The 25,167-nt window shown below is 39.8% G+C and overlaps 1 protein-coding gene and 1 long non-coding RNA gene across 5 annotated transcripts in view; one reads left to right on the top strand and one right to left on the bottom strand.

Moving 5' to 3' along the window:
- The window catches only part of SF3B1 (splicing factor 3b subunit 1), a 56,591-nt gene that overhangs the window by 27,906 nt on the left and 3,518 nt on the right, over positions 1-25,167 (bottom strand). For all 4 annotated transcript variants that reach the window (XR_009055172.1, XR_009055173.1, XR_009055171.1 and 1 more), the window contains exon 2: positions 8,250-8,427. Coding sequence is in view for 1 of the 4 variants with exons in the window: in XM_057746547.1 (XP_057602530.1) it covers positions 8,250-8,277 (28 nt within the window). In the remaining 3 variants the exon portion in view is untranslated. The remainder of the gene's footprint in view (positions 1-8,249; positions 8,428-25,167) is intronic.
- On the top strand, positions 8,550-19,064 carry LOC130859278 (uncharacterized). Its single transcript, XR_009055174.1, has 3 exons — positions 8,550-8,861; positions 9,496-9,563; positions 18,624-19,064. It is a non-coding gene; the product is annotated as an uncharacterized LOC130859278 (long non-coding RNA).

Below are 25,167 nucleotides of genomic sequence, written 5' to 3'. Positions count from 1 at the left end.
GTGTAGCAATAGTTTGTGCCTTTTTACTACCAAGCAGCATTCCATTGTATTACAGTGTGTTTATCCATTCTCTACATGAGTGGCATTCAAGCTGTTTGAGTTTGTAGATACAAATAACTCGGCTGTAAACATTTGTGTACAGGTTTTTCTGTGAACACAGGTTTTAATACCACCTGGGTAAATACCTATGGGAAGGATTTCTGGGTCTTATAACAAGTCTTTTTTTCATTTTATCAGAAACTGTTGGATCCCTTTTGGTGGGTTTACTTAATCAAGTTTAAGGACAGAGGAGAATTGAATTATTCTGTACAAAAGAAGAATTCTGAGAGATGAAATGGAGGAGAGAAATTAAGGGAACAAGTAAAATGAAGAAAAGCTGGGGTGAGATTATAAAATTCCAGTTTTATGGTGTTAAAGAAAAGGTAACAGGAGATAGAAACATTTAATACAGATTTCTAAATTATCTGATTATCTGAATGAAAGCCTCACTTCTGTTCTCCAGTCAACCTTACTCCCATCTTCAGTAAAATCTGTTGAGGGGTAAGGAAGCTTCTACGGTAGGACTCTTGGTTACTAATGCTGAACACTCAAAAAGAAAGCAGGGATTCCCTATCTTGACAATAGATTTGGAATCCTAAAATTAAAATTATGCTATAGTTCTTCAAATCTCCAGAATTGGCATAGTCTGGAAGTGATTTTAAAAAAAGCCTTAGACAAGAAATCAAAGTACTAATTAAGTATTAAACTTGTATTTACCAAAGAGCCTGCAACAGCCTCACTAAAGGAGGATCCTTGAGGGTAAATTGTTAAGAATGGGGTTTTTCTTAAGTTGGTATTCCTATTTTAAGGCATGTCTATCACTGGGAGTCAAAACAAACAAACAAGCAATTTCAGGTAGCAGTTAAGCTTATTAGAAAACTGTGAGAGTATATTCATTGCCATTAAAATTATAGTGGGGGGGGCACCTGAATTTGCAAGTCCTTTGTTAGATTTCTTTGCCATGGCTAGTCCAACCTAAACCTGAAGTATCCTTTCAGAACTGTGCTCATTCCAAAAGCCAATAATATTCTTGCAGCTTCCCTTGCTTGTCAGCCTCCTGACCCCTTGAGTGCAGCAATGTGGTGGGAGAGTCTAAGAGGAAGTTGTTTTTATTGCCATATTCTCCTTTCCCTCCAGACTGTAGGAAAGTCTACAGAACAAAGGAACTTCAACAAATTAACTGCAAGGACAAAGAAAAAGAGATGCAGGAACATAAAGATTTAAGACTGGACTTCCCTGGTGGTGCCGTGGTTAAGAATCCGCGTGCCAATGTTGCCAATGCAGGGGACACGGGTTCGATTCCTGGGCCAGGAAGATTCCACATGCTGCGGAATGACTAAGCCCGTGAGCCACAACTATTGAGCCCATGTGCCACAACTACTGAAGCCCAAGAACTTAGAGCCCAGGCTCTGCAACAAGAGAAGCCACCACAATGAGAAGCCCACACACCACAAGGAAAAGTAGCCCTGGCTTGCTGCAACTAGAGAAAGCCCACACACAGCAATGAAGACCCTATGCAGCCAATAAATTAACGTACTTTTTAAAAACCATTAAAAAAAAGAGATTTAAGACTAATCACAATGTATGAACTTTATTTGGAACTTGATTCCAATAAACTGCAAAAAAAATGCTTACAAGGCAATCAGCAAAAATCAAACACTGCTGGGTATTTTATTAATTTTAGGTGCAATAATGGTATTTTTTAAAATCCTTACATTTTAGAGATATACACTTAAGACTGTACGGATAAAATGACATATCTGGGATTTACTTCAAAATAATGGGAAGGTGGAAAAAACAGTGAAGAGATTAAAGAAAAGTGGCTGTGCCTTTACAACTGTTCAAGATAGATGATTAGATGATGGGATCAAAAGGGAGGTTCATTTCACCATTCTACTTTTGTATATGTTTTCAGTTTTCAAAAAAAGTTAAAATTTTTTGAAAGCATAGGTTTTTTGTTTGTTTTTGGCTGCAGTGGGTCTTTGTTGCTGCACGTGGCAAGCAGGGGCTACTCTTCCTTACGGTGCTCAGGCTCCTCACTGCAGTGGCTTCTCTTTTTGCAGAGCGCGAGCTCTAGGCACAGGGGGGCTTTAGTTGCAGCACTCGGGCTCTAGAGCGCAGGCTCAGTAGCTGTGGCTCATGGGCTTATCAGCTGCTCCGCAGCAGGTGGGAATCTTCCCAGACCAGGGCTTGAACCCATGTCCACTGCATTGGCAGGCAGATTCTTTTTTGTTCCCCCCAGTTAGCTAGTTAGTTTTATTTATTTATTTATTTACTTATTTATTTATTGGCTGCGTTAGGTCTTCAATGCTGCACATGGGCCTTCTCTAGTTGTGGTGACCAGGGGCTCCTCTTCATTGTGGTGTGTGGGCTCCTCATTGTGGTGGCTTCTCTTGTTATGGAGCACAGGCTTCAGCAGTTGCGGCACATGGGCTCGATAATTGTGGCTCAGACTCTAGAGCACAGGCTCAATAGTTGTGGTGCACGGGCTTAGCTGCTCTGTGGCATGTGGGATCTTCCTGGAGCAGGGATTGAACCCATGTTCCCTGCATTGGCTGGCAGATTCTTAACCACTGCGCCACCTAGGAAGTCCCGGCAGGTGGATTCTTAACCACTGTGCCATCAGGGAAGTCCCTTAAAAGCATAGTTTTAAGTTTCTTCCTTTTTTTCTCATTCTTGGTTCTTCTTTCTTCTAACCCTTTGAAACCACAGCCTCTGACCCCATGCAACAGAAAATAAAAGCTCTCTCCTCTTTGAAATGGAGTCCTCTGCTACACATAAACAGAATTTTTTTGTTCTTTTATGTAATATCGTTAATCTTAAAAGCGCCAATTCTTCTTGTCATCTTCTTTCTTTTCCAGCTCTACTGATCTTGCAAATGATGGTAAAGTTTTCTAAATCTTTGTATATTTTAAAAACCAAATTTGTTCCAATGATCTACAGAAATGTTATTATTCAATTGAAACCCCTCTTTTTGGAGGGTAATTCTGATCCTAGGAATATTTTCAACTATCAGAGAACAAATCCTTCCCTAGGAGATAGAGATCAACTAACAGTGTGAAATAATGAATAAATTTATAAACGAACCCAACTGAAATCTCAATTCATTCAATAAACAATTTCCATTTTTCATTCACTTAAAAGTTACTGTATTACTTTTATAATCCAAAAACGTGAAAACTTAAAACTTAAAATTATAGACATTTTTCTGACATAAATCCATCAAACGTTTTATCTGGGATTTGAGTTTGACATCACAAGATAGTACTGCTGGAACTAGGGGTCCTTTAAAAGATGGGCAACATCTAACCTACTGTTTGTATTTTAAACTAAGACCTAAATATCAAACTGAGATAAACCACCATTGGTCACATCTGAACTGCCCCCACCAATTCTGTCCTTCGACTGGTTTCCCCTTCTGTGCTTTTTCTTTCCTCTATGCCTCAGACATTGCTAAGTCCAGCTGGTAGCACTTCCTCCTCCTTGATTAGCCCTCATTTTTAATTTGTATTATTTGCAACATTCTAATCACTGTTCATTATGTGTTGCAAAGACACAGCTTTTGGGTGTAATCACTCACTGACACCTTGCAGTCTGGCCCATAAGTGACATTTAATCTCCACCAATCAGAAGCAAGTGGTAAGCAAGGATTTTTCAAATATGAGACTTCCAAAAGACATCCAGAAAAATAGAAAGTATATTCTTTATACCAACCAACTCTCAGTCTTTTCCTTAAACAAAGCCCCAGTAGGACAGCTAACTATAGTGGTAAATTATTTTACCGAACACTATGGATAAAAGTTCCTAAATGAGTAATTCCTAATTAGTATCAATGAAATTAAACCTTAAATAATTCTACAGAAAAAATTTTTTTCAAAATCTTTAAGCAACTTTTCTTCCTTTTTATTTTGACTAGCCACATTCATACTGGATGTCTATAAACCAAAACAATAACTATTCTGGACTTAGGAAAATAAAAAATCTCAGAAGATGCAGAGTAATAAAGTGATTATACCAAGCCATTCTGCAAGCAAAGAATTAAGGAAAAAACTTTTTCAGCCTTGTGATGACCCCCAAAATCCATCCAAGCGATAGTGGCAAAACAAGCCAATATATGGGATTTTTGGCTAATCCATCTTTTTCCCTTTCCTAACAGAAAAGTTCGTGCTCCCTCATGGGCTGAAATCAACAATATCTGAAGAACTTCTGGATAGCAAGATTATACACATGAATAACTGTATACACTTGACACAATTTAACATGCAGAAAGGGATTATATTTGATTTAAGTAAGTCCAGCTCTTTTTATATTTCAGTACTAGAAAGCGTAAACCACACTGACTCAGGATAAAAAAAAAAAAAATGGGTTGGTTAAAGAGGATGTTAAGGGTTGATCCTAACAAATAGCTGAAAGGAACATGACAACAAGAAAAAAAAAGTTATCAGTTTGGTTCAATGATGGGAAGTAATAGCCTGAGAAAAGAACCACATTGGAAGGTATAACAATAACCTATTTCAGTTTGAATACAGTATTATTTACCTCACAAGACTCAATTACAAAGTGCTAATGCAGCCATTACTGTAACAATAAATTACAAGGTACAACAAAGAAATGTCTTTACCAGCAACATTATTTAGGATGAAAAGATTATGTAGTCTTCTTTATTTAAAAAAACATGATAGACAACTCTAGGACAAAAATTAGTGTTACACATTTAAAAAAGTTGCTCCAGGACTTCCCTGGTGGCACGGTGGTTAAGAATTTGCCTGCCAGGAATGAAACTGAACTATATGAAATGAGATGGATAGACCTAGAAACTGTCATACAGAGTGAAAGTATGCCTGAAAGAGAAAAACAAATACCGTATGCTAACTCATATATATGGAATCAAAAAAAATGGTACTGACGAACCCAGTGACAGGGCAAGAATGGGGAGGGGGGGCGCCGAGGGGGAAGCTGGGACGAAGTGAGAGAGTAGCATGGGCATAGATACACTACCAACTGTAAAATAGCTAGTGGGAAGTTGCTGTATAACAAAGGGAGATCAACTCGGTGATGGGTGATGCCTTAGAGGGCCAGGACAGGGAGGGTAGGAGGGAGTTGTGGGAGGGAGGAGATATGGGGAAATATGTATAAATACAGCTGATTCACTTTGGTGTACCTCAAAAACTGGTACAAGAGTTTAAAGCAATTATATTCCAATAAAGAGCTAAAAAAATAATAAAGTTAAAAAAATAAACAAACAAAAAGAATCTACCTGCCAATGCAGGGGTTTGAGCTCTGGTCTGGGAAAATCCCACATGCCGAGAAGCAACTAAAGCCCTTGTGTCACAACTACTGAGCGTGTGCTCTAGAGCCCAGGAGCCACAACTATTGACCGTGTGTGCCACTACTACTGAGCCTGTGTGCCACAACCACTGAAGCCTGCGTGCCGAGAACCTGTGCTCTGCAATAAGCCACCACAATGAGAAGCCCGAGCACCGCAATTAAGAGCAGTCACCACTCTCTACAACTAGAGAAAGCCTGCAAGCAGCAACGGAAGACCCAACGCAGCCTAAACAAACAAATAAATAAATAAAATTTAAAAAACTTAATAAGAAAAAAAAAGTCGCTCCAAGGAGTTCCCTGGCCATCCAGTGGTTGGGACTCAGCACTTTCACGGATGTGGCCCAGGGTTCAACCCCTGGTCGGGTAACTATGATCCCGAAAGCTGTGCAGCACAGGAGGGGAAAAAAAAAAGTTCTTCCAGTGAGGTTCAAATTCAAGACCTTCTCTAAAAAGTTGTCCCTACTTCCTCCAGGTCATCCTTCACTCTGCAACCAATGACTTTCCTAAATCACAGAAGTAATCTGTTACCTGGGAGAATGAGGAGGACACTTTATCCTGTAGATACTGGAGGCCAAAGTGAAACCTAGCTCAGCATCCAAAGACTTCCTTAATTCGATACTAACCTAACATTTCTTCCCCTGAGCTCAGGAGGTTCCCCAAATATGTCCTACTTCCCACCTATCTTAGCCAAATATATGTATCCAAATATACCCAACTGTTCGAGTTTAAGTGTCCCCTTTCTGTGAAACCCTTAACAGTTCCAGTATAAATTAATCTCAATAAGTATTAATAAAATATTCAGCACTCATCATGCACCAGGTACTGTCAATACCAAAGTACAGTTTCTGCACACAACTTCAAAGTGGAAAAGAAAACCTTAACACAACAGAATATTCTAGTAACAAGGATTTATACACTGCTGTAATAGTAGCACAAAAACCAAACAAAACCAAGAAACTAATTTTGCTCCAGGTTATCAAAGGTGGCTTTAACAAGCGAAAACAGAGATGGGCCTTGAAGGACTAGCATTCTCCAGGAAAATGTCATGAAGAAGGAACAAGAAACTATGTAACATTCATCACACTCTGTCTTATACACTTAAGTGATGGACAATCTTGTATACAGATGACGCTGAGATGTAAAACTGAATACTCCAATACTTTCTTTACAGCCTCGGCTAATTCATATTGATAAAGATCATAATCCCAAATAACATCAATTTTGGTATATGAATTGGAATCTTCTATGGACCAAAACTTTCAACTGGGTTTCTAAAACGTGGGAAAACTAATCACAACTTTAATTTTCTTATCCAAAAGTATCTTATGATAAAGATACCAATAAACAAGTAATCAAAGCCATAAAACACCCCAAATGAATAATCTACTCCGGAATGAACAAGAATAGCCAACATCTTTACATTTTCTAATTACTTTGCAAAAGGTATGTTTGAGATAGTCTAAAGAAAGAAGTACCTAAAAAAACACTTCGAGGTTAAAACTATTTAAATCCCAAATACCTAACAAGAAAAATAAAAATATTAAAGTTAATGCCACTTCATTTGCCTGTTTCATAAGTCGCAGAAAGGTGAACTTCAGATCCCATGGGTGACACAATTACCAACGGCCCCAACCAACATCTCCAGATGCATCTACTTTTTCCCTCCTTGCACTCTTTTCCTGCCACAGCCAACTACTCAAACACATCTTTCACAACTCACTGCCTAGGTGCAAGATGTTCTCTCAGGCTCATACGTCCTCTCCTAATTTAAAACCTATTGATCCTTTTGGACCAGGGATACGTCACCTCCTCTATGAAATAGCCCTAAACATAAATTACTCCGTTACCAGGTTCCCGGAATATGTTGCTTATGCTTAAGCATTCATTTGCTTCATAAAAGAATGAAGATGTATGCATATCTGCTTCCCCACTAGACTGTAAAATTGATGGTCTTAGTCTTTATTACCTCTCATAGACTAACACCGAGCCAAGAACCCAGAAACGATGTGTGAAATAAACGTGACTCTTGGAAGCTCATGTTTGATGAAAATTTCAGATTCCAAGTCAGAAATCAAGGAATGCGGCTCCAACTTCCCATGATTCGTCTTTTCTCAAAAGTGATCCTACTTTCTGTCATTTCTAGATACTCTCTGACTACAGGACTCCAGCCTATTCCCAACATTTTCCTAAGACATTCTTTATGTTCCACAAAACGACCAACTACTTCAAAAGCTTTGGTAATTAACTAATGTACCTCTTCCTCTTCCACCAATAATCAGTCTCCAAACGAAAAGACCCATATTATACTAAAAGTGATCAAGGGAGGGAAAAACTACCAGATTTTATTCCCAAATCATTTCGAACAACAACAACAAAAAACCCAAGGTAAGTATCTCAGACGCCTGAAGACATACAAATCACCCAAGACTAAGAGTAATGGGCCTCAGTTTGACTAAACTCGATTGAAGGCTGCCCGGAAAGCGGCCGCCGTATTTCAGTGCTTTTCTGACTCTCCCATGTACAAACTCCACCAACGACAATTCGGAGAGGCGAGAGACTTTGTTCCCACGCCTTTTTCCCCGCTCCCTCGTCCAGGAATCCTCCTTAGCGAGCCGTTTAAAAGAGACCCCCGGTGAGAGAAAGAAAGCAACGCTGAAGCAGCAGCCCCCGAACACGGAACAAAGCGCCGGGGGTGTACGAAGCAGACGCCATTACGCGGGGCAGTGGCCTGCGCCGCCGGCACCAAGCAGACGAGGCGGGCCTCGAAGCGCGGGCTCTGGCCCCCAGAAAAGAAAACACAACAAGAGGCAGAAACCTAGGAAGGCAAAGTCTTAGCAGGTCGGGCAGCGGAGGACCTACGTAACAAGGGAAAGACGGCTTACCTTCGTGAGTCTTGGCGATCTTCGCCATTTTGTCCACTCGAACACACAGACGGAACTGGCGCTCCCAGCAACTTCCGCTCGTCGCCGCTGCCACGGAGAAAAATAGCTGAGGGCCGCTCTCCGCGCAAGCGCCAAGCGGGAGCGCGCTCCGCCGGGCGATACGTGACAGAGCAGCCACCTAGATAGAACAGAGAGGTGCATTGTGGGTGGAGGGAGGAGCCAGATTGGGCCCGGAGGCAGTTTTCCTGGTAAAGCAGAAAAGGACTAGATGAGCCTTAGTGCCTTAGAGTGAGTAACTGCCCTGGAGGAAAGTGGGTTCCACCAGGGCAGTTTAAACAGTCACGGAAAGAAACATTAAGGTTTCAGGGCTGGAAGAAGCCTCAGACCTTCAAACCCTTTCCTCCAAATTCACCGGACCGATGTTTTGGGGCCAGAAAAAAAGCTTTATTAGCATGTCAGCTTTTGCAGAGCTCAGTTGTGGGAACAGTTACAACAGTCTCATCCCTCGCGCTGCAGTTCAAGGTCATTTTTCTTTCTTTTTAAATACTTACCATTTGGGTAGGCGTTTCGTCTACAATATACGTTCCCAAACACTATTGAAATTCACATAAGGTGGGTAAATTGTTGCTAATCCTATAATTCTCACTAAGTGAATCCCATTTAAGAAATGAGAGAAAAAACTAGGGCAGGGGATATATATAAATTGTACAAGGTCACACAGTTAAGTTACACAGTTATTAAGCAGGAACTCTGCCACTCTTTTAAAGCCTTTTAACTTTGAGTTCTTAGAAAAGTCCTGATCATCAGCACTAACACTAACGAAATGCCTCCCTTTTTATTTTATTTTTTAATTAATTTTTTGGCTGCGTTGAGTCTTCAGTTGTTACATGTGGGCTTTCTCCAGTTGCAGCGAGCGGGGGCTACTCTTCCTTGAGGTGTCGGGGCTTCTCACTGCGGTGGCTTTTCTTGTTGCGGAGCAGGGGCTCTAGGCCCAAGGGCTCAGTAGTCATGGTGAATGTGCTTAGTTGCTCTAGGGCATGTGGGATGTTCCCCGACCGGAGCTCGAACCCATGTTCCCTGCATCGGCAGGTGGATTCTTAACCACTGCACCACCAGGGAAGTCCCCTGAAATGCCTCTCTTAATCCTAAATGTCATTCCTAAATCAGTTTTTAAAAGATAAAAATACAGTGGTCTTTTTTCTCCTAAGCATCAGCTACATGAGCATAACCTTGTGTTGTCATACAGGCCTTGGACTCTGAAGAACAAAAGAACTTAAGAGGGAAGTTGGTACTGGAAGCAGCCAAGGAAAGCAGGTAAGAGTCAGGGTATAGCCTTAAGAAAGAAAGCAGTTTACCTTGCTGTGTGACAGACTCACAATACAAACACTTAGTAGAAACTTTAGTAGAAAAAAAAGTGAGATTTATGTCAGCATCAATGGAAAAATCAATTTAATGGCTTAAAGTTTTCAGTTGTTTGATTTAATTGTTTTAATTTAGGTTAAACAATAGCTGAAGGAGGAAGGGGATGAGATGAGAGAAACATGTAGATTATTATGCCAATCACTGATAAATTCTAGTTCTTGGATTGGCAGAGAGTCCATAGATATTCCTTAAATGGTTTATAACCTACACATAGATTACATATATTCTTTTATATATACAAAATAGCATATTTTAAAATAATAAAAGGAAAAAGGAATGAAAGAGAAATAATGAATTAGAGAAGGGTGTTTTTCTGTCCATCAATAACCAACAAACTAGGGACTTCCCTGGTGGTGCAGTGGTGAAGACTCTGTGCTCCCAGTGCAGGGGGCCTGGGTTCGATCCCAGGTCAGGGAACTAGATCCCACATGCATGCCACAACTAAGAGTTCACATGCCACAACTAAGGAGCTGGTGAGCTGCAACTGAGGAGCCCACCTGCTGCAACTAAGACCCAGTGCAACCAAATAAACAAGTATTTTTTAAAAACCCAAATTAAAAGAACTCATCCAAAAAAAAAAAAATAATTCATCCATGTTAGCAAAAAGAATCGCAAGGATGTTGCATTTCTTGATTCATGATTTTTTTAAAAAGATAAATTCGTTTATACAAGACACAGTCACGTTGAAATATATGAAAAGGAAACTCACCAAAATGTTAATAGTGGATGTTTGTGAATGATGGAATTATGAGTGGTTTTTTCTTTGTAATTTTTAATATTTTCCACATACTCTGCTATGAGCATGTACTATTTTTACAAGCAGAAAAAAAAAAAAGAACTGAAAAGCATTTGTAAAGTAGGCATCACATGTCCTTTGTCAAGATAGAAGCTGCATCTGCTGGCCACTTTGTAGTATATGTGTATTTCTTTAGGTTCCTAGGTATTAAGTTACTTTTGTAGGGCAAGGACATATACTGGGTAGTGAGATATGAGACCTTGCCAAAGATCAAGGGAGCCTCCCTTCTCTTAATCTCCTGAAGATGAATTGTCTTTAATAAAACAGTGACTTGGATTTTTTAGACAGTAAGAACAAGGATTTTTTAATAAGGTACCCTTTACTTCCATTTCCAATATTAATAAATAATAATCAGATATTACTTAAAATGGATTTCCTGCCCTTTTTTGGTGAGGTTTTTTATTTCAAAAGTCAGAAGGGGTTATCTGCCCCCCTGCCCCTTTTATAACCTAAACCATTGAGAATGATGATACCCAATTAAAAGGAAAATCCATTCTTTTTTATCAAGGGCATTTGGAGGCTTGCTTTTCCTAGTCTCAAAAAAATATTGCAAAATAGCAAGTATACATAATTTTTCTAGACAAAAAAACAAAATATAGTAATTTTTCAGAATGTTAAATGCTAGATGTAACTGTACAAATTACCTTTGGAGATAAAGCTATAAAGGCCTGGAAGCTCTGTGCTATTGGAAAACCAGTGACAGTTTATCAAACCCATCTTTTTAGAGATAAAGGGACTGTCACAGGTTAAATAGACCAGTCTTTTTTTGTTTGTTTTTTGTTTGTTTTTCTTTTGTTTGCAGGAGTTTGACTATAATAAGTCTCAGTGGGGATTTCTTTGGGCTTATCCTATTAGGGGTTTGCTCAGCTTTTTTTTTTCTTCTCTCTTTTTTTAAATTTATTTTATAGGTTGTGTTGGGTCTTTTTTTTTTTTTTTCTGCTGTGTGCAGGCTTTCTTTTGTTGCAGTGAGTGGGGGCTGCTCTTCATTGTGGTGCGCAGGCTCCTCATTGCCATGGCTTCTCTTGTTGCAGAGCATGGGCTCTAGGCGCGTGGGCTTGAGTAAGTTGCAGTACATGGGCTCAATAGTTGTGGCTCACAGGCTCTAAAGCGCAGGCTCAATAGTTGTGGCACATGGGCTTAGGTGCTCCGAAGTATGTGGGATCTTCCTGTTGCAGGGATCAAACCCATGTCCCCTGCATTGGCAGGCAGATTCTTAACCACTGTGCCACCTAGGAAGCCCCACAGCTTCTTGAGTCTGTAGGTTTATTGGACCACAATCTTGATGTGTAATGTTGAGCTTTCCAGAAATCTCCTGTATCAAAGGGACATCAGACTCTACCTACCCCAAGCCAAAAATCTACTTCAATTTGCCTTTCAGCTATGCCTACACTTCCAAAACTATAGAGTTTTATTTCTGAAAATTTAAGACATTACTCAGTTAAATAAAAGATAACCCCAAGATGATGTTCTGAATATGCCAGTCAATGTGCCTGTCATGCCTGACTTTCCCTTCTAGCTTCAACTGACCTGACCAAACTCTATTCAGGTCAACAGCACTGGGTTGTTCTGGAAGAGACAGACACCTGGCCAGCTACCTAGAACCTGGCCTAGAATACAGTACTGTACACCCTAAGGAAGTTATTGGTTAAGCCAAGATTCCTTCTCTTGGAAATTTTAACTCGAAGTATGAAATGAACTTGCTAGTTGCTACTGAAACAGAAAGAATCAGAGGAAACTGTTACTTCCTCTAAAGAATCACGAACTCCTGTTGCTTGAATCCCCACCGCTACCTTGAATCCAGAACCACCTCCAGCTCCAAGCTTCCAAAGGCCCGTTCTTTAAATAATACTGCTCTTCTTGAACTAGCTTGGGTGATTTCTCTTCCTTTCAGCTATACCAGGCCTGCCTAGAACAGAAGAGCATATATTAATATATGTGTGAATTCATTAACTAGCTTCTTTTTCTAGCTAAAAGTCAGCTGAGAGCTGTCTTTGATTCACAGTGGTGAAATACCTAGATTCAGAGCACACATAAGTCATGTAGGTGTCCCAGATAGCAAAGGGGATTGTGTCTCAGAAGCATCAAATGGCTAGAATGCTGTGATGGTCTTCTAATGTGTCAAACTGACTAAGCTACAGTCCCCAGTTATTCATATAAATACTAATCTAGGTGTTGCTATGAAGGCCTTGTGGATATGCTTTAAGTCCATAATAACTGACTTTAAGTAAAGGAGACTATCCTAGATAATCTGGGTGGGTCTAATTCAGTCAGCTGAAGGTCTTGAGAGCAGAACTGAGGCTTCCCTGAATAAGAAAATTCTACCTGTGGACTGCAACTTCAGCCTATGCCAGAGAGTTCCAGCCTGCCCTTACTGATGGAGAGCCCTATAGATTTTGGACTTACTTATTATTAGCCAGTGCCCACAATCATGTAAACCAATTCCTTGCAATAAGTGTCTTAATATGTATCGCCGACTGGTCTGTTTATCCAGTTGAACCCTCATTAAAACAAATGCTAAAGATAAATTTCACCATTCATTTATCCAAAAAAAAATTTGAAGACCTATCAATAAATATTCAGTGAGAACCTATCATATATCAGACATTACTTTAGACGCTGGGAATAGAATGTTGAACAAGATACTGTGCTCATTGGGACTTCCCTGGTGGTCCAGTGGTTAAGACTCCACACTTCCAGTGCTTCCACGGCAGGGGGAGCAGGTTCCATCCCTGGTCAGGGACTAGGATCCTGCATGCCATGCAGTGTGGCTAAAAAAAAAAAGATATTGTCCTTAAGGAGATCAGATTCTTTGAGGGAGAGAGATTAAAAATCTGTGTGTGTGTTTATATAATTTCAGGTACTATCAAGTACTATGAAGAAAAATAAGGCAAAGTAAGGGGAGAGTGGGCAGGGTGACAGGACAGGATAGACAGAAAAAGATGTCTGAGAGGATGACATGTGAGCAGACACCTAAATGAAGTAACGGAATGAGGACGTGGGGAAAGAGTATTCCAGACGTAGCAAGTGCCAGTGTACGAAGGTGAGAGTGAACTTGGGGTCCTTTAAGACTATATTATGATAGAGTTATTATGGTAGACCATATTACGGAAGAGTTAACATAATCCAGGAGGAAAACTTAAAATGTATACTCCTGTGCAGCTCAAGAAAATGAATACTGTTTTAAATCCGTATTGTTAGGGATGGAAAACAACTCTTTCATCAAATCAATGCCTGCTTATTGTATACGGGAGGTCACGTTAATCTGCTCTAGCTACCACATCTAGCACAGCAACTGCAACTGGAGCTACTACTTGGTTGAATTTGTGATAGTTCACTGTCATTCTCCAGGGTCTGTGCAGCTTTGTAAGGGCCAGACTTCAGTTTAGACATGATGGGGACCACAATCCTTGCATTCTTCAGGTATTTAAGACACTACTCTGCCATACTTCCTAGAATATGATAATGTTTTTTATCTACTATCTTGGCAGAGTGTGAGGGGAGCTGTTCATTAGCCTTCCCCACTATGTTCTTATTCCAGGAACCAATATGAGAGTTTGGCCAACTTCTAACTATATTCATTCCAATTAAACATTTGGGAACTTGGGAAATAACATTTGGCACTATGAGCCAGACCTGGGCCCAGACTCCATTTATGACTCTAGACTCCCACTCTAACAGGGACTATTATGACACTTTGCGTATCAGTGTCAACTTGTACAGTGTCCACAGTACTCAACACATTTGGTTATTCCACTTTTCCCAATGTACAGTTGCCAGAGCAAATTATAGGTGCCTTTGGAGAAGTGCTAGGGGATTCATTAACACATACTTACCATGGTGTTACATGGTCCTACTTCCTAGGAACCTAGCTTCTCTCTCAATCGAGTGGTCTGAAATCAGAGTTCTACATCTGAAAACTAGCTCAGGTATAGAAACTATTAAAGGATCAGTTTTTTTTTTTAATTTTTACTGAAATTGCTGCCTTCAGCCTCCTGAACATCCACCCTTGATTTCTATGGGTTATATAGACTGAGCAACATCCTTGTAAGCTGCCCATCAATCTTGCCTCTAAGGACACCCTGCTGCATTAACAATCTGTATCTTTCCTCAGGTCACGACCCCCCCCCCCACACAGCCATATCAACCTTGTGCTAATTGTAATTGTAACCACCTTGCTTCTGAGGGTGCAGCATCACCACTTGGCCTCTATTTTAGGATCCCATCATCCCCACTGCTCTCATGGAGGTCAGCTATGTAACTTTTTCTGCTACTATCACCTGGGGCCTGTAAAGGACAGTCACCATGAGTAACAGTGCTGTGCTGAGCCATACTGGAGTCCGACGCAAAAGGAAAAATCAGTAATATTGTTCCTGTCTTTAAAGTTTTGATATCTTGTTCATCGTGGATTTTTCTGCATTAATATTTATTTTTTAAGTACCATATTAAAATATTGTTTATCTTGGTTACTGAGCTTCTGGGCACCCCCTTAAATTGTGAACCTGAGGCAAGTACCCCACTCACTTCACCTCAGTCCTGTTCAGTGATGCTGTTGCTCCTTTCCCATTCCTTACTGCTTTAGGGAACAGAGTATCCGCTGAGCCTTCCCGTGGAGCATAGTCATCTTTCAAGTTTTCTGGCCTTAGTGTAGAATACCTACTGTAGCATACCCACTTCTCTGAGCCTTTTGATCCCTTCTTCTACCATCTTCCACAGTAGTTCTGCCATTAAATCCTGGCCTGACCATCAGCCTTTTTTGCTCTCTGGCTGGAGAGAGGGAGACAATAAGACTTTCCTTATATACTACCAATGATGCCCTCCAGCTTAAACGCTTAACATTTTCTTAGTGATTAATCACTCTCAGCCTTTCAGTGTCTGTCTCCCAAAATCTCAATAGGAGCTATTAGTGCTTCACCTACCACCAGTGAGAGGGTCCTCATTGCCAGCCAGACTGCAGGTGATCCAGATCTAAAAAAATCCCATTTTAGAGTCTGCTTTCTTGGTTCACGGGTTGGGTTCCCTATAAAGCTGACTCTGAGATGGAGATTTGCATGCAGAGGGAATCAGAATTGGGCGGAAGCAACTGAATGGTTGCAGCAAAGACCTCAATTCTATGGGGAACTCTGGAGATGGGATGGCCCTTTACAACTGTCCTAAACTGGGGCAAGGGAGTTGGGCCTTTATACTCCCATAGCAACATGACTTTGGATGTGAGCTTTCCCAGGCAGTGGGCACGACCTCGGGAGAGTCAGCTCTCTTTTAACTACAAGCAGTATCCAGAGAGGGATGCATCAGAGAGCTGTCACCAAAAGAACTTCCAACAGCTCTAGTTATGAGGGGAGAGAGAAAGGAATCTGGGCAGCCCATAGCACCCACTACAAGTAAACAAACGTATCTTTCATGAGATGACAGTGATGCAGCCAGATAGAAGATGACGTTATCCCCTAAGGATATGAACCTCAAAGAAGCTTGGGCTTTCACAAAAAAGTGGATAAATAATGGTCTGAAAGCAGTACTGAGGTGTGATGGATACAACAGTCCTGCTCTCTTGACCCTGAAGTACATAGGTAGTACACAGGTGGGTACATGGTTTGGCAAATGCCCCTTCCTAACATTCTCAAAAAGCATTTTCTTTCTTGGAATGGTGATTAATTGAAAATAATTTTTAAAATCCTTTTTCTTTTTGCGTGGCAATCTATCAGTAGTCGTGCCTCTCCAGGAGTCTCTGTGTGGAAGTTGCTGGGCTGGGCACATGCACGTGCTCTTAGTTCTGAAACCTTCTCTCTCCCACTGATGCAGTGATTCTCAAACTTTAAGAGCCCTCAAATCCCTGAGGAGCTTCTTAAAAGTGTAGGTTGTGAACACAAATTCCAGAGAGCGATTCAGTAGGTTTGAGGTGAAGTCCAAGAGTAGATAATCTTTACAGGTGACCTGCTACCATGCATTGAGAAACACCGCATACCAAAGCCTCTTTTCTCATCTATATCTGAATTCTGGGAGAAGGCTTACAGATCTCCCATGTTCCATAGTCAGAAGAAGAAATAAACGTACACAAGTGTTCAGCAGCCACCTACCCCCACCCACTTTTAGATAAAATGTGCCTATGGGTGAGAAAGAATGAGCAGCATCGATATGAGAGAGAGCACAGAAGAGCTTTACGCGGGAGCCAAAATTCAGCCAAGGCAATTGTTCTCAACGCTATAGGATGCAACACCTCCTTTGTTCTCCTGAAATAAAATCATAGAGAATATGACCTGATCACACAGATCATTTTGAAATATCAATATAATACCGTAACTGAAATATAAATAAAAGAAAAATGCTTATGATAAAAAGATATATTGAGTAGATTTTATAAATCACAGATTAGAGGTTTCAGAAGGCATAAAGTAAAGGTTTAAGAGTGAAAATCAGCAAAGAAGAGGCACTGAGCTGTATAATGAGGATAAAGGAGAGAATGCTTATTAGAGGGGCTTTTAACTTAGACAATGAGCAAGGATAACAAGCAAGGTATCTTGCTAATAGATTGTCAACATAAATGGTCCCAGGAATCCTCAGGCGGATGGAGCTAAGGTAGGGTTAAGTGGGCACTCATGCCACCATATTCTATGGCAAGGGACAGCAAACTCTGGCCCATCAGCCATATCTGGTTGCCATCCTGTTTTTTAATTTTTGGTGGTAAAATATATATAACATAAAATATACCATTTTAATCATTTTTAAGTATACAATTCAATGCATTAAGTACAGTCAATGCATTTGTACATTAAGTACAAACTATTGTACAACTGTCATAACTATATATATCCAAACTTTTTTTTATCATCCCAAGCAGAAACTCTGCAACTATTAAGCAACAATTTCCCATTTCCCCTTCCCCAAGTCCCTGGTAATGTCTAACCTTCTTTCTGTCTATACAAACTTGCCTTTCCAAGATATTTCATGTAAGTGGAATCATACAGTATTTGTCCTTTTGTGTCTGGCTTATTTCACTTAGCATATTTTCAAGGTTCACCCATGTTGTAGCATATTATCAGAACTTCATTCCTCTTTTAAGGCTGAGTAATGTTTTATCTATATATATATGTCACATTTTGTTTTATCCATTCTTCTCATTCTTCTGTTGATCGACATGGGTTATTTCCACCTTTTGGCTATCATAAATGCTGCAATGAACACTATTGTACAAATACCTGTTGAGTCTTTGTTTTCAATTCTTTTGAGTGTATATATACCTGGGAGTTGAATTGCTGAGTCATAGTTCTAGTTTTTTGAGGAACTATCAAACTGTTTTCCATAGCAGCTACACCAGTTTACATTCCCACTAGCAATGAATGAAGAATCCAATTTCTCCACATCCTCACCAACATTTATTTTGGTTTATTTATTTTTTATAGCTATTTTTTATAGCTAATAGGTGTGAAGTGGTATTTCATTGTAGTTTTGATTTGCATTTGCCTATTGGCTAAGGATGTTTGGCATCTTTTCATATGCTTATTGGCCATTTGTGTATCTCCTCTGGAGAAATGTGTATTCAAGTCTTTCATCCATTTTTTAATTGAGTTGGGTTTTTCTGTTGTTGTTAAGCTGTAGGAGTTCTCATATAACCTGGATATCTATTGCCTTATCAGATATATGATTTGGAAACCTTTTCTCCCATACTATGTGTGAGATAATAGGACACACACACACACACACACACACACACACACACACACACACACACACACACACACACACACACACACACACACACACGTCTCTGCCTCCAGTTCCTAGCACAGAGCTCCTAAAACCCTTATAAAACCCTATGTGATAAAAGCACTAGGAGCATCACCTGTTCTAATATTTGGTCTTTGACCCTGTCCTTGATACAAAACTACTAAAACCTTTGTGAATTCCTAAGTGAGAAGAGCACTAGGAGCATCTATTATTCTATTGAGGCAACTATGGGTGGGCTCCTGGATGGCTACTAGATTGGGGTTGTTTACCAGAAAGACCAAGCCATAATTAGAAGCTTGGAATTTTCAGTCATGCACTCCTCACTTCTCCAAAGAGGGTAGAGGGGCTGGAAATGGAGTTAATAATTGATCATGCCTATGTGATGAAGCCTCCATAAAATTCTTTTTTTTTTTTTTTTTTTCATAAAATTCTTATAGTATGGGGTTCAGAGAGCTTCCAGGTTGACAAATACATCCACACCAGGAAGGTGACACATACCAACTCCATGAGGACAGAAGTTCCTGCACTCAGGACCCACCAGGACCTCACTCTATGTATCTCTTCATCTGGCTGTTCATCTGTATCCTTTTATCATATCCTTTAATAAACTAGTTAACATAAGTGTTTCCCTGAGTTCTGTGAGCCTCTCAAAAAAATTAATCAAACCTGGACTTCCCTGGTGGTCCAGTGGTTAAGACTCCGAACTGCCAATGCAGGGGGCAAGATCTGATCCCTGGTTGGCGAAGTTCCACATGCCACAAGTTGTGGCCAAAAATAAACTTTAAAAATTAATCGAACCTGAGTAGAGAGTTATGGGAAACTCTGATTTATAGCCAAATTGGACAGAAGTTGTAGGTAACCTGGGAACCTACTACTTGTGATTGGCATCTAAAGTAGGGTGGGCACAGCCTTGTGGGACTGAGCCCTTAGCCTGTGGTATCTGACACTATCTCCAGGTAGACAGTGTTAGAATTGAGTTAAACTGTAAGATACCCAGCTAGTGTCACAGAGAACTACTTGTTTGGGACAAACCTCCACACATTTGGTGACAAGAAGTGAACTGTTTTGTGTGAGTAGCAAAGGAGAAACACTGGAGAAATGCACAGGTGGGAAACTGAGTTTTTCTAATTCACTATGTGTTGACTTTCACCCTGTTGAGTGTCTTTTGATGCATAAGCTTTTAATTTTAAGTCCAATTTATCTTTTTTTTTTTCTTCTGTTGCTTGAGCATATGGTGTCATATCCAAGAAATCATTGCCAAATCCAATGTCATGAATAATTTAGTTTTGATTCCAAAAAACAATGTATATTATATTCAAATAGTACCCCCCGAAAAGATATAAAACGAAAAGTAAAAGCGTTACCTCATGTCTCATTCCCCAAAGTTTAAGCATGTTTTATGTATTCACTGATTAATGTTATGCATATACAAACACATTCAGTATATACATTATTTAATTTTTACACCAGATTCTCAATGGGAAGACTATTAAGAAGGGGGATGTTGGTAGAAATTACATACTATAAAATCACGAATTATTCCAAAAAGGAGAGTTCAAACATAAAGATGCTAATATGAATAAATAAGAAGCTTCTTGATAAAATCCGACTTTAAAAAAGGTCAAAAGATAGGAGGCCTACATAAGAAAAATAAATCAGGGGACTTCCCTGGCAGTCCAGTGGTTAAGACTTCGCCTTCCAATGCAGGGGGTGCAGGTTCGATCCCTGGTTGGGGAGCTAAGATCCCACATACCTTGTGGCCAAAAAACCAAAACATAAAACAGAAGTAATATTGTAACAAACTCAATTAAGACTTTAAAAAATGGTCCACATCAAAAAATTTTAAAAAAAAGAAAGAAAAAGAAAAAAAGAAATCAGGAGCTTCTGTGTCAGTGAATACATGGAGATTGGGGAAAGTGGCACACTGTGAGGTGGAAGCTTCAAGCCCCTTCTCACATATGTTGCCCTATGCATTTCTTCCACCTGACTCCATATTCTTGAGTACTATTCTTTTATAATCAACTGGTAATCTAAGGATATACTGCGTAATGATGCTGGGGAATGTGGAATATGCCTTGAAGAACTGTAGCAGAGAGATACTGTAACACAACTGCCTTGTTTATGCATATATCATAAAGGCTGCATCGATGAATGGTTTGAAGTACAGTTGACCCTTGAACATGAGTTTGAACTGCAAGGGTCTGCTTACAGGTGATTTTTTCAATAGTAAATACTACACTGCTGGGACTTCCCTGATGGTCCAGTGGGTAAGACTCTGCACTCCCAATCCCAGGTTCAATCCCTCATCAGGGAACTAGATCCAATATGGATGTTGCAACTAAGAGTTTGCATGCTGCAACTAAAAGATCCCGCATGCTACAGCTAAGACATGGTGCAGCCAAAATAAATAAATATTAAAAAAAAAAAATACCACAGTGCTACACAATCCACATCTACAGTTGCTCGAACCTGCAGAACCATGAATGTAGAAGAACCAAGTACAGGGAGGGCCGGCTATAAGTTATACTCAGAGTTTAGACTGTGAGGAAGGTCAGCACCCCTAACCCTTGAGTTATTCAAGGGTCAACAGTAAATAGATTTTGGCCTGAGCAACCTTCAGATTAAGCTTCAGATTCTCGTCTTACAGGTTTTATCTTGTGAAGGTGCTTGAAAAACTGAGAGGACGTGAGGATCTGTCTGTGGTAAAACAACAACAAAAATGAAGGCATACTCAGCCAGAAATCTGAGCTCTCTGAGACTCAATAACACAGAGACAAACAATCACACAGGAAAAAATATCCTGCTGAAAAGAGTACAATTACCACACAACTCAGTGTACCAAGCATGCATATAAAGGACACACAGGGACTTTGACAATGCTGCATGTCCCTTAATAGCCATCAATATAGGTAATACTGATAAACATTTTGCATTCAGATGCCAGAGTTAACTGATTTATAAGTTGATATACTATTAAATTCTGAGAGCTGTGCAACTTGTTGTGTTGTTTTAGTTTGGGATCTCTGTACTTTTCCCAACATGATGTTTCTGCATTCATCTATTCTTAAACTGAAGGCCACATAATTTACTTCTTATAAACAGAAAACCAAGAAATGTAATCAAGCAGCAAAAAATTCTCTGAATGTATACCATGATCTCAGATCTTCTGTTTTTCCCCCAAGAGTGGAAAACAGACCTCTACGTAAGAAAGCTAAAATATGTTAATATTTTTAAATTAAAGTTTTTAACATCAGGATGCAGTCCAAAGAGTAAATCAAGTGCGTAATTACATTTTAATTAATAATATCTAGGACTGTCTACTGAATTGCAATTTATTAAGCCTGTTGTGTCCTCTTAAATAAAAATGCTCAACAGTTAATCAACAATGAATCATCTTGTAGCTATGTAACTTTTCTTTTAAGCTATGCACTTTTTTAAAAAATTCCAGTTACCAATTTTAAGTGCTGCCAACTACAACAACTTTAACAGTTTTCATTTGTTCTTTTCATGTAATTATTTTATTGTGCTTTGCATCTCCAGGCAGTTTTCCCACACTTGGGTAAAATGTTTAGCAGATTATAAACTTAGTCACTTAAAAAGGGGATTAAAAAAAATCCTGAGTGGAAAAAAAAAAAGAAACTTAAAAGTGTCAGAAACCTATAACAGTAGTGTAAGAAAGGCTAAAACTCTCAATGAGCTGAGGCTTATGATGAAATACTAAGATAAATAAAAAGGCTTTTCTTTGGAGCAAGAATAATGAAACCAGTTCTGTTGCTTGAGGTGGATGGTTCAGTACAACAGAAGACAAAGTGAACTCCCAATTCATTTGTTTCTTTGTTTTCTATTAAGAAAAACAATCCCAAAACTAAAAGGAAAAAAATATGAGTAAAAAGAGAAGTGGGCTTAATTTAAATGAGACGAGGTTATAGTAAGAGAGTAACTGACAACTTTAAATAATAGCAGGTGTCCTGGTCTAAACCAACCACATCTCAGGTCCCAAAAGAACTTGATAATGTACCAAAAGCACTTCTAAGAGCAATCTCTACCAAATGTATTATCTGTGATGGAGGACACAAGATCTGAAAGATCTGAACCCACATTATGCAAACTAACTAAAGAAATAATGTTTCTTACCAAAAAGACAAGCTAGGAGAATACAAATTATGTCTCAGATTTTTAAAACAGTAATCCTAATATAAAATTTTATTTTATTGTCTTCATGTATTATAGAATACCACAGAAACCCCAGTATTTCAGCTGCTTTGTAGTCCAGTACACACAGACACATAGAAACAATTACAATACAAAGTGGTTAGAGTAATTAGGTATGTTTGTGGTATTTTAGGACAGTACAGAAGTATCAAACCATGCTATCTATTATTATATTTAATTTTTAAGGTGAGACTTCCTAGGTGGGGTGACACTGGGTCAGTCTCACAGGATGAAAAGAAATAAGCCAGATTAAAGGGAATAGAGGAGATGGGGGTGGGAATAGAAAGGAGGACCTTTAGGAAAAGAGGGCAATGTAGGCAAAAAACACCACTGTGTCTGTAGAGGATCTAGAAGCAGTTCTATGTGGCTACATGCCACAGTGTGTGGCAGGGAGCAACAAAAGGGAAATTTGAGGGCTGGATCAGAAGGTTGGTCACGTAACTAGGAAGAATCTGTTCCCTTGGTAAACTCTGAATGCCCTGAATTAAAACTTTCTGGATCTGGAAAGCTGAGAAGAGCCCCTAAACTAGGCTGTCATCCTTTGTGGCCCCACTGGTAGTCAATTATCCTCTTTTCTCCTGTTCAAATTTCTAGTTTGAATCACTTGCTCAAATTTCTAGTTTTGACTCAGTCTAATTGACCTGTTTTAAAAAACAGTTCTATGGAAATTCCCTGGCAGTCCAGTGGTTAGGACTCCACACTTCCACTGCAGGGGGTACAGGTTCTATCCCTGGTGGGGGAACTAAGATTCCACAACCTGTGTGGAGCGGCCAACAAACAGTTCTAAAATTTTAGTTCTAAGATCACAAAGTTGTTGCTACATCTTTCACAGAGTCATGTAGGATAAATTAGCTCTCTGACTTAAAGTCAAAGACAAGGGTTTACTTGCTGGCTATGCTGCTTTCTAGTGTGTGCAAGTTACTTAACATCCCTAAACCTGTTTCCTAAGATCTTAGTGAACGTGCTGAAGGACTGAATCAAAAAAGCCTCAATGAACCAACACAGATACACTAATATCAACTAGTGTTTCCTCCTCAGAGATCTGAGTCCTAATTCTGTGGGGTCTGGGAGTAGGGGATGTGTCTCCTCTATGCTTCACTGGCACCAGCCAAGCAGTGCTCTCCCCTTAGAGATGTGGGTCCCAGCATTTTGGAACCCCTCCACCAAGTTTCGAAGTTCTAATAACACCAACTTCTTCCTTGTTCCCCCAGCCCCAGAGAAGTGAGCAGCAGAGTCAGGCCTGCCTGCTGTCCTTTGAAAGACCTGCCTACAAGGCTGGCCTTTTGCTGGCATTTGAGAACTTGGATTTCAGATGGGTTTCCAACATTCGCAGAAATGATAAGGCTGTCTCACTGTGCCTAAACTGTGCAGGCAATATGGCTTATGCCAAACAACAGCTTTCCTTGGGGAGTTTGAAATTTAGCACCTAGGTAGAGGGTGCCTTATGTAATCAGCCTCCAATAAAAACCCTGGCACTGTACTGTCTCCTGATTCTCAGCTTCTCTGGTTGGCAACATTTCACGTCAGAATTTGTGTCAGGAGGCTTAAGCATGTCACCTTAGTTCTCCAATCCCTATTTAACAATGTCTTTATATTAAAATTTCTGTTTAACATAACTAGTATAATTTTCCTGATTGATCCCTGACACAGCCAACCAGTAAGGACAAACTGTCTAGTTTTAGTCAATTTTTGATAGTCAATTTGTATTAAAAACTAACATCTGTAATTACACTAATCTCTCATAATTCAGTTCCTGATTCAGTCATGGAGGGTGTTCTTTCAACCAAACATTTCACAAAGATAATCCCTGTAAGAGATCATTGAGCATGCTGGGAAGATTATTCTATTGATCAAAAAGGTGCCAGTAATGAGATTATGTTAACTTTGAAAGCTTGCTTTATTTCAGGAAAGAAATATAAGTGATGCTTAAAGGTCTTATTCTGTGGTTAAAACTCATCCTATATTTGTTTTGACCAGAGGGATGATTTAAAACAGTATGAACACAAAATCATAGCCATCTCTATTTACCTCTGTTTTCTGGTTCTGTTCAGTCTATATATATATTTTTTATTTTATTTATTTATTTATTTACTTACTTATTTAATTCACTGTGTTGGGTCGTTTTTGCTGTGCGTGGGCTTTCTTTAGTTGTGGTGAGTGGGGGCTACTCTTCGTTGTGGTGCGCGGGCTCCTCATTGCCGTGGCTTCTCTTGTTAAGGAGCATGGGCTCTAGGTGCGTGGGCTTCAGCAGTTGCAGCACATGGGCTCAACAGTTGTGGCTCACGGGCTCTAAAGCGCAGGCTCAATAGTTGTGGTGCACGGGTTTAGTTGCTCCACGGCATGTGGGATCTTCCTGGAACAGGGATCAAACCTGTGTCCCCTGCATTGGCAGGCAGATTCTTAATCACTGTGCCACCTAGGAAGCCCCTGTTCAGTCTATATTTAGGGCTCTGAAGTGAGCAAAAGGTCAAAGTACATTTCACGGGGAAGTCAATCAGGAAAACTTCATTTGTAAAGATCACATGAACGGAAGAAATTAAATATACGTGTATATATATGTGTATATATGAGGGTGTGTCAAAAATTATCCACACTCTGGCTGTAGAATTTATTTTAACTAACTTTTAGAAAAGACAAATACGTCATTTTTTGACACAAGCTCCTTGCTTTTCATATACTCTGTCCATCTATCGACAGGCTTTCATATTCCCTCATTAAAAAATGTTTTAGGCTGAGCTGCAAATCACGAATGCACTGCTGTTTCCACTT

The sequence above is a fragment of the Hippopotamus amphibius genome, chromosome 8, assembly GCF_030028045.1.
Source record: "Hippopotamus amphibius kiboko isolate mHipAmp2 chromosome 8, mHipAmp2.hap2, whole genome shotgun sequence".
In the NCBI taxonomy this organism is placed as follows: Eukaryota; Metazoa; Chordata; class Mammalia; order Artiodactyla; family Hippopotamidae; genus Hippopotamus; species Hippopotamus amphibius.
The sequence above is the reverse complement of the archived record's forward strand: the minus strand, read 5'-3'. Positions and strand labels throughout refer to the sequence as shown.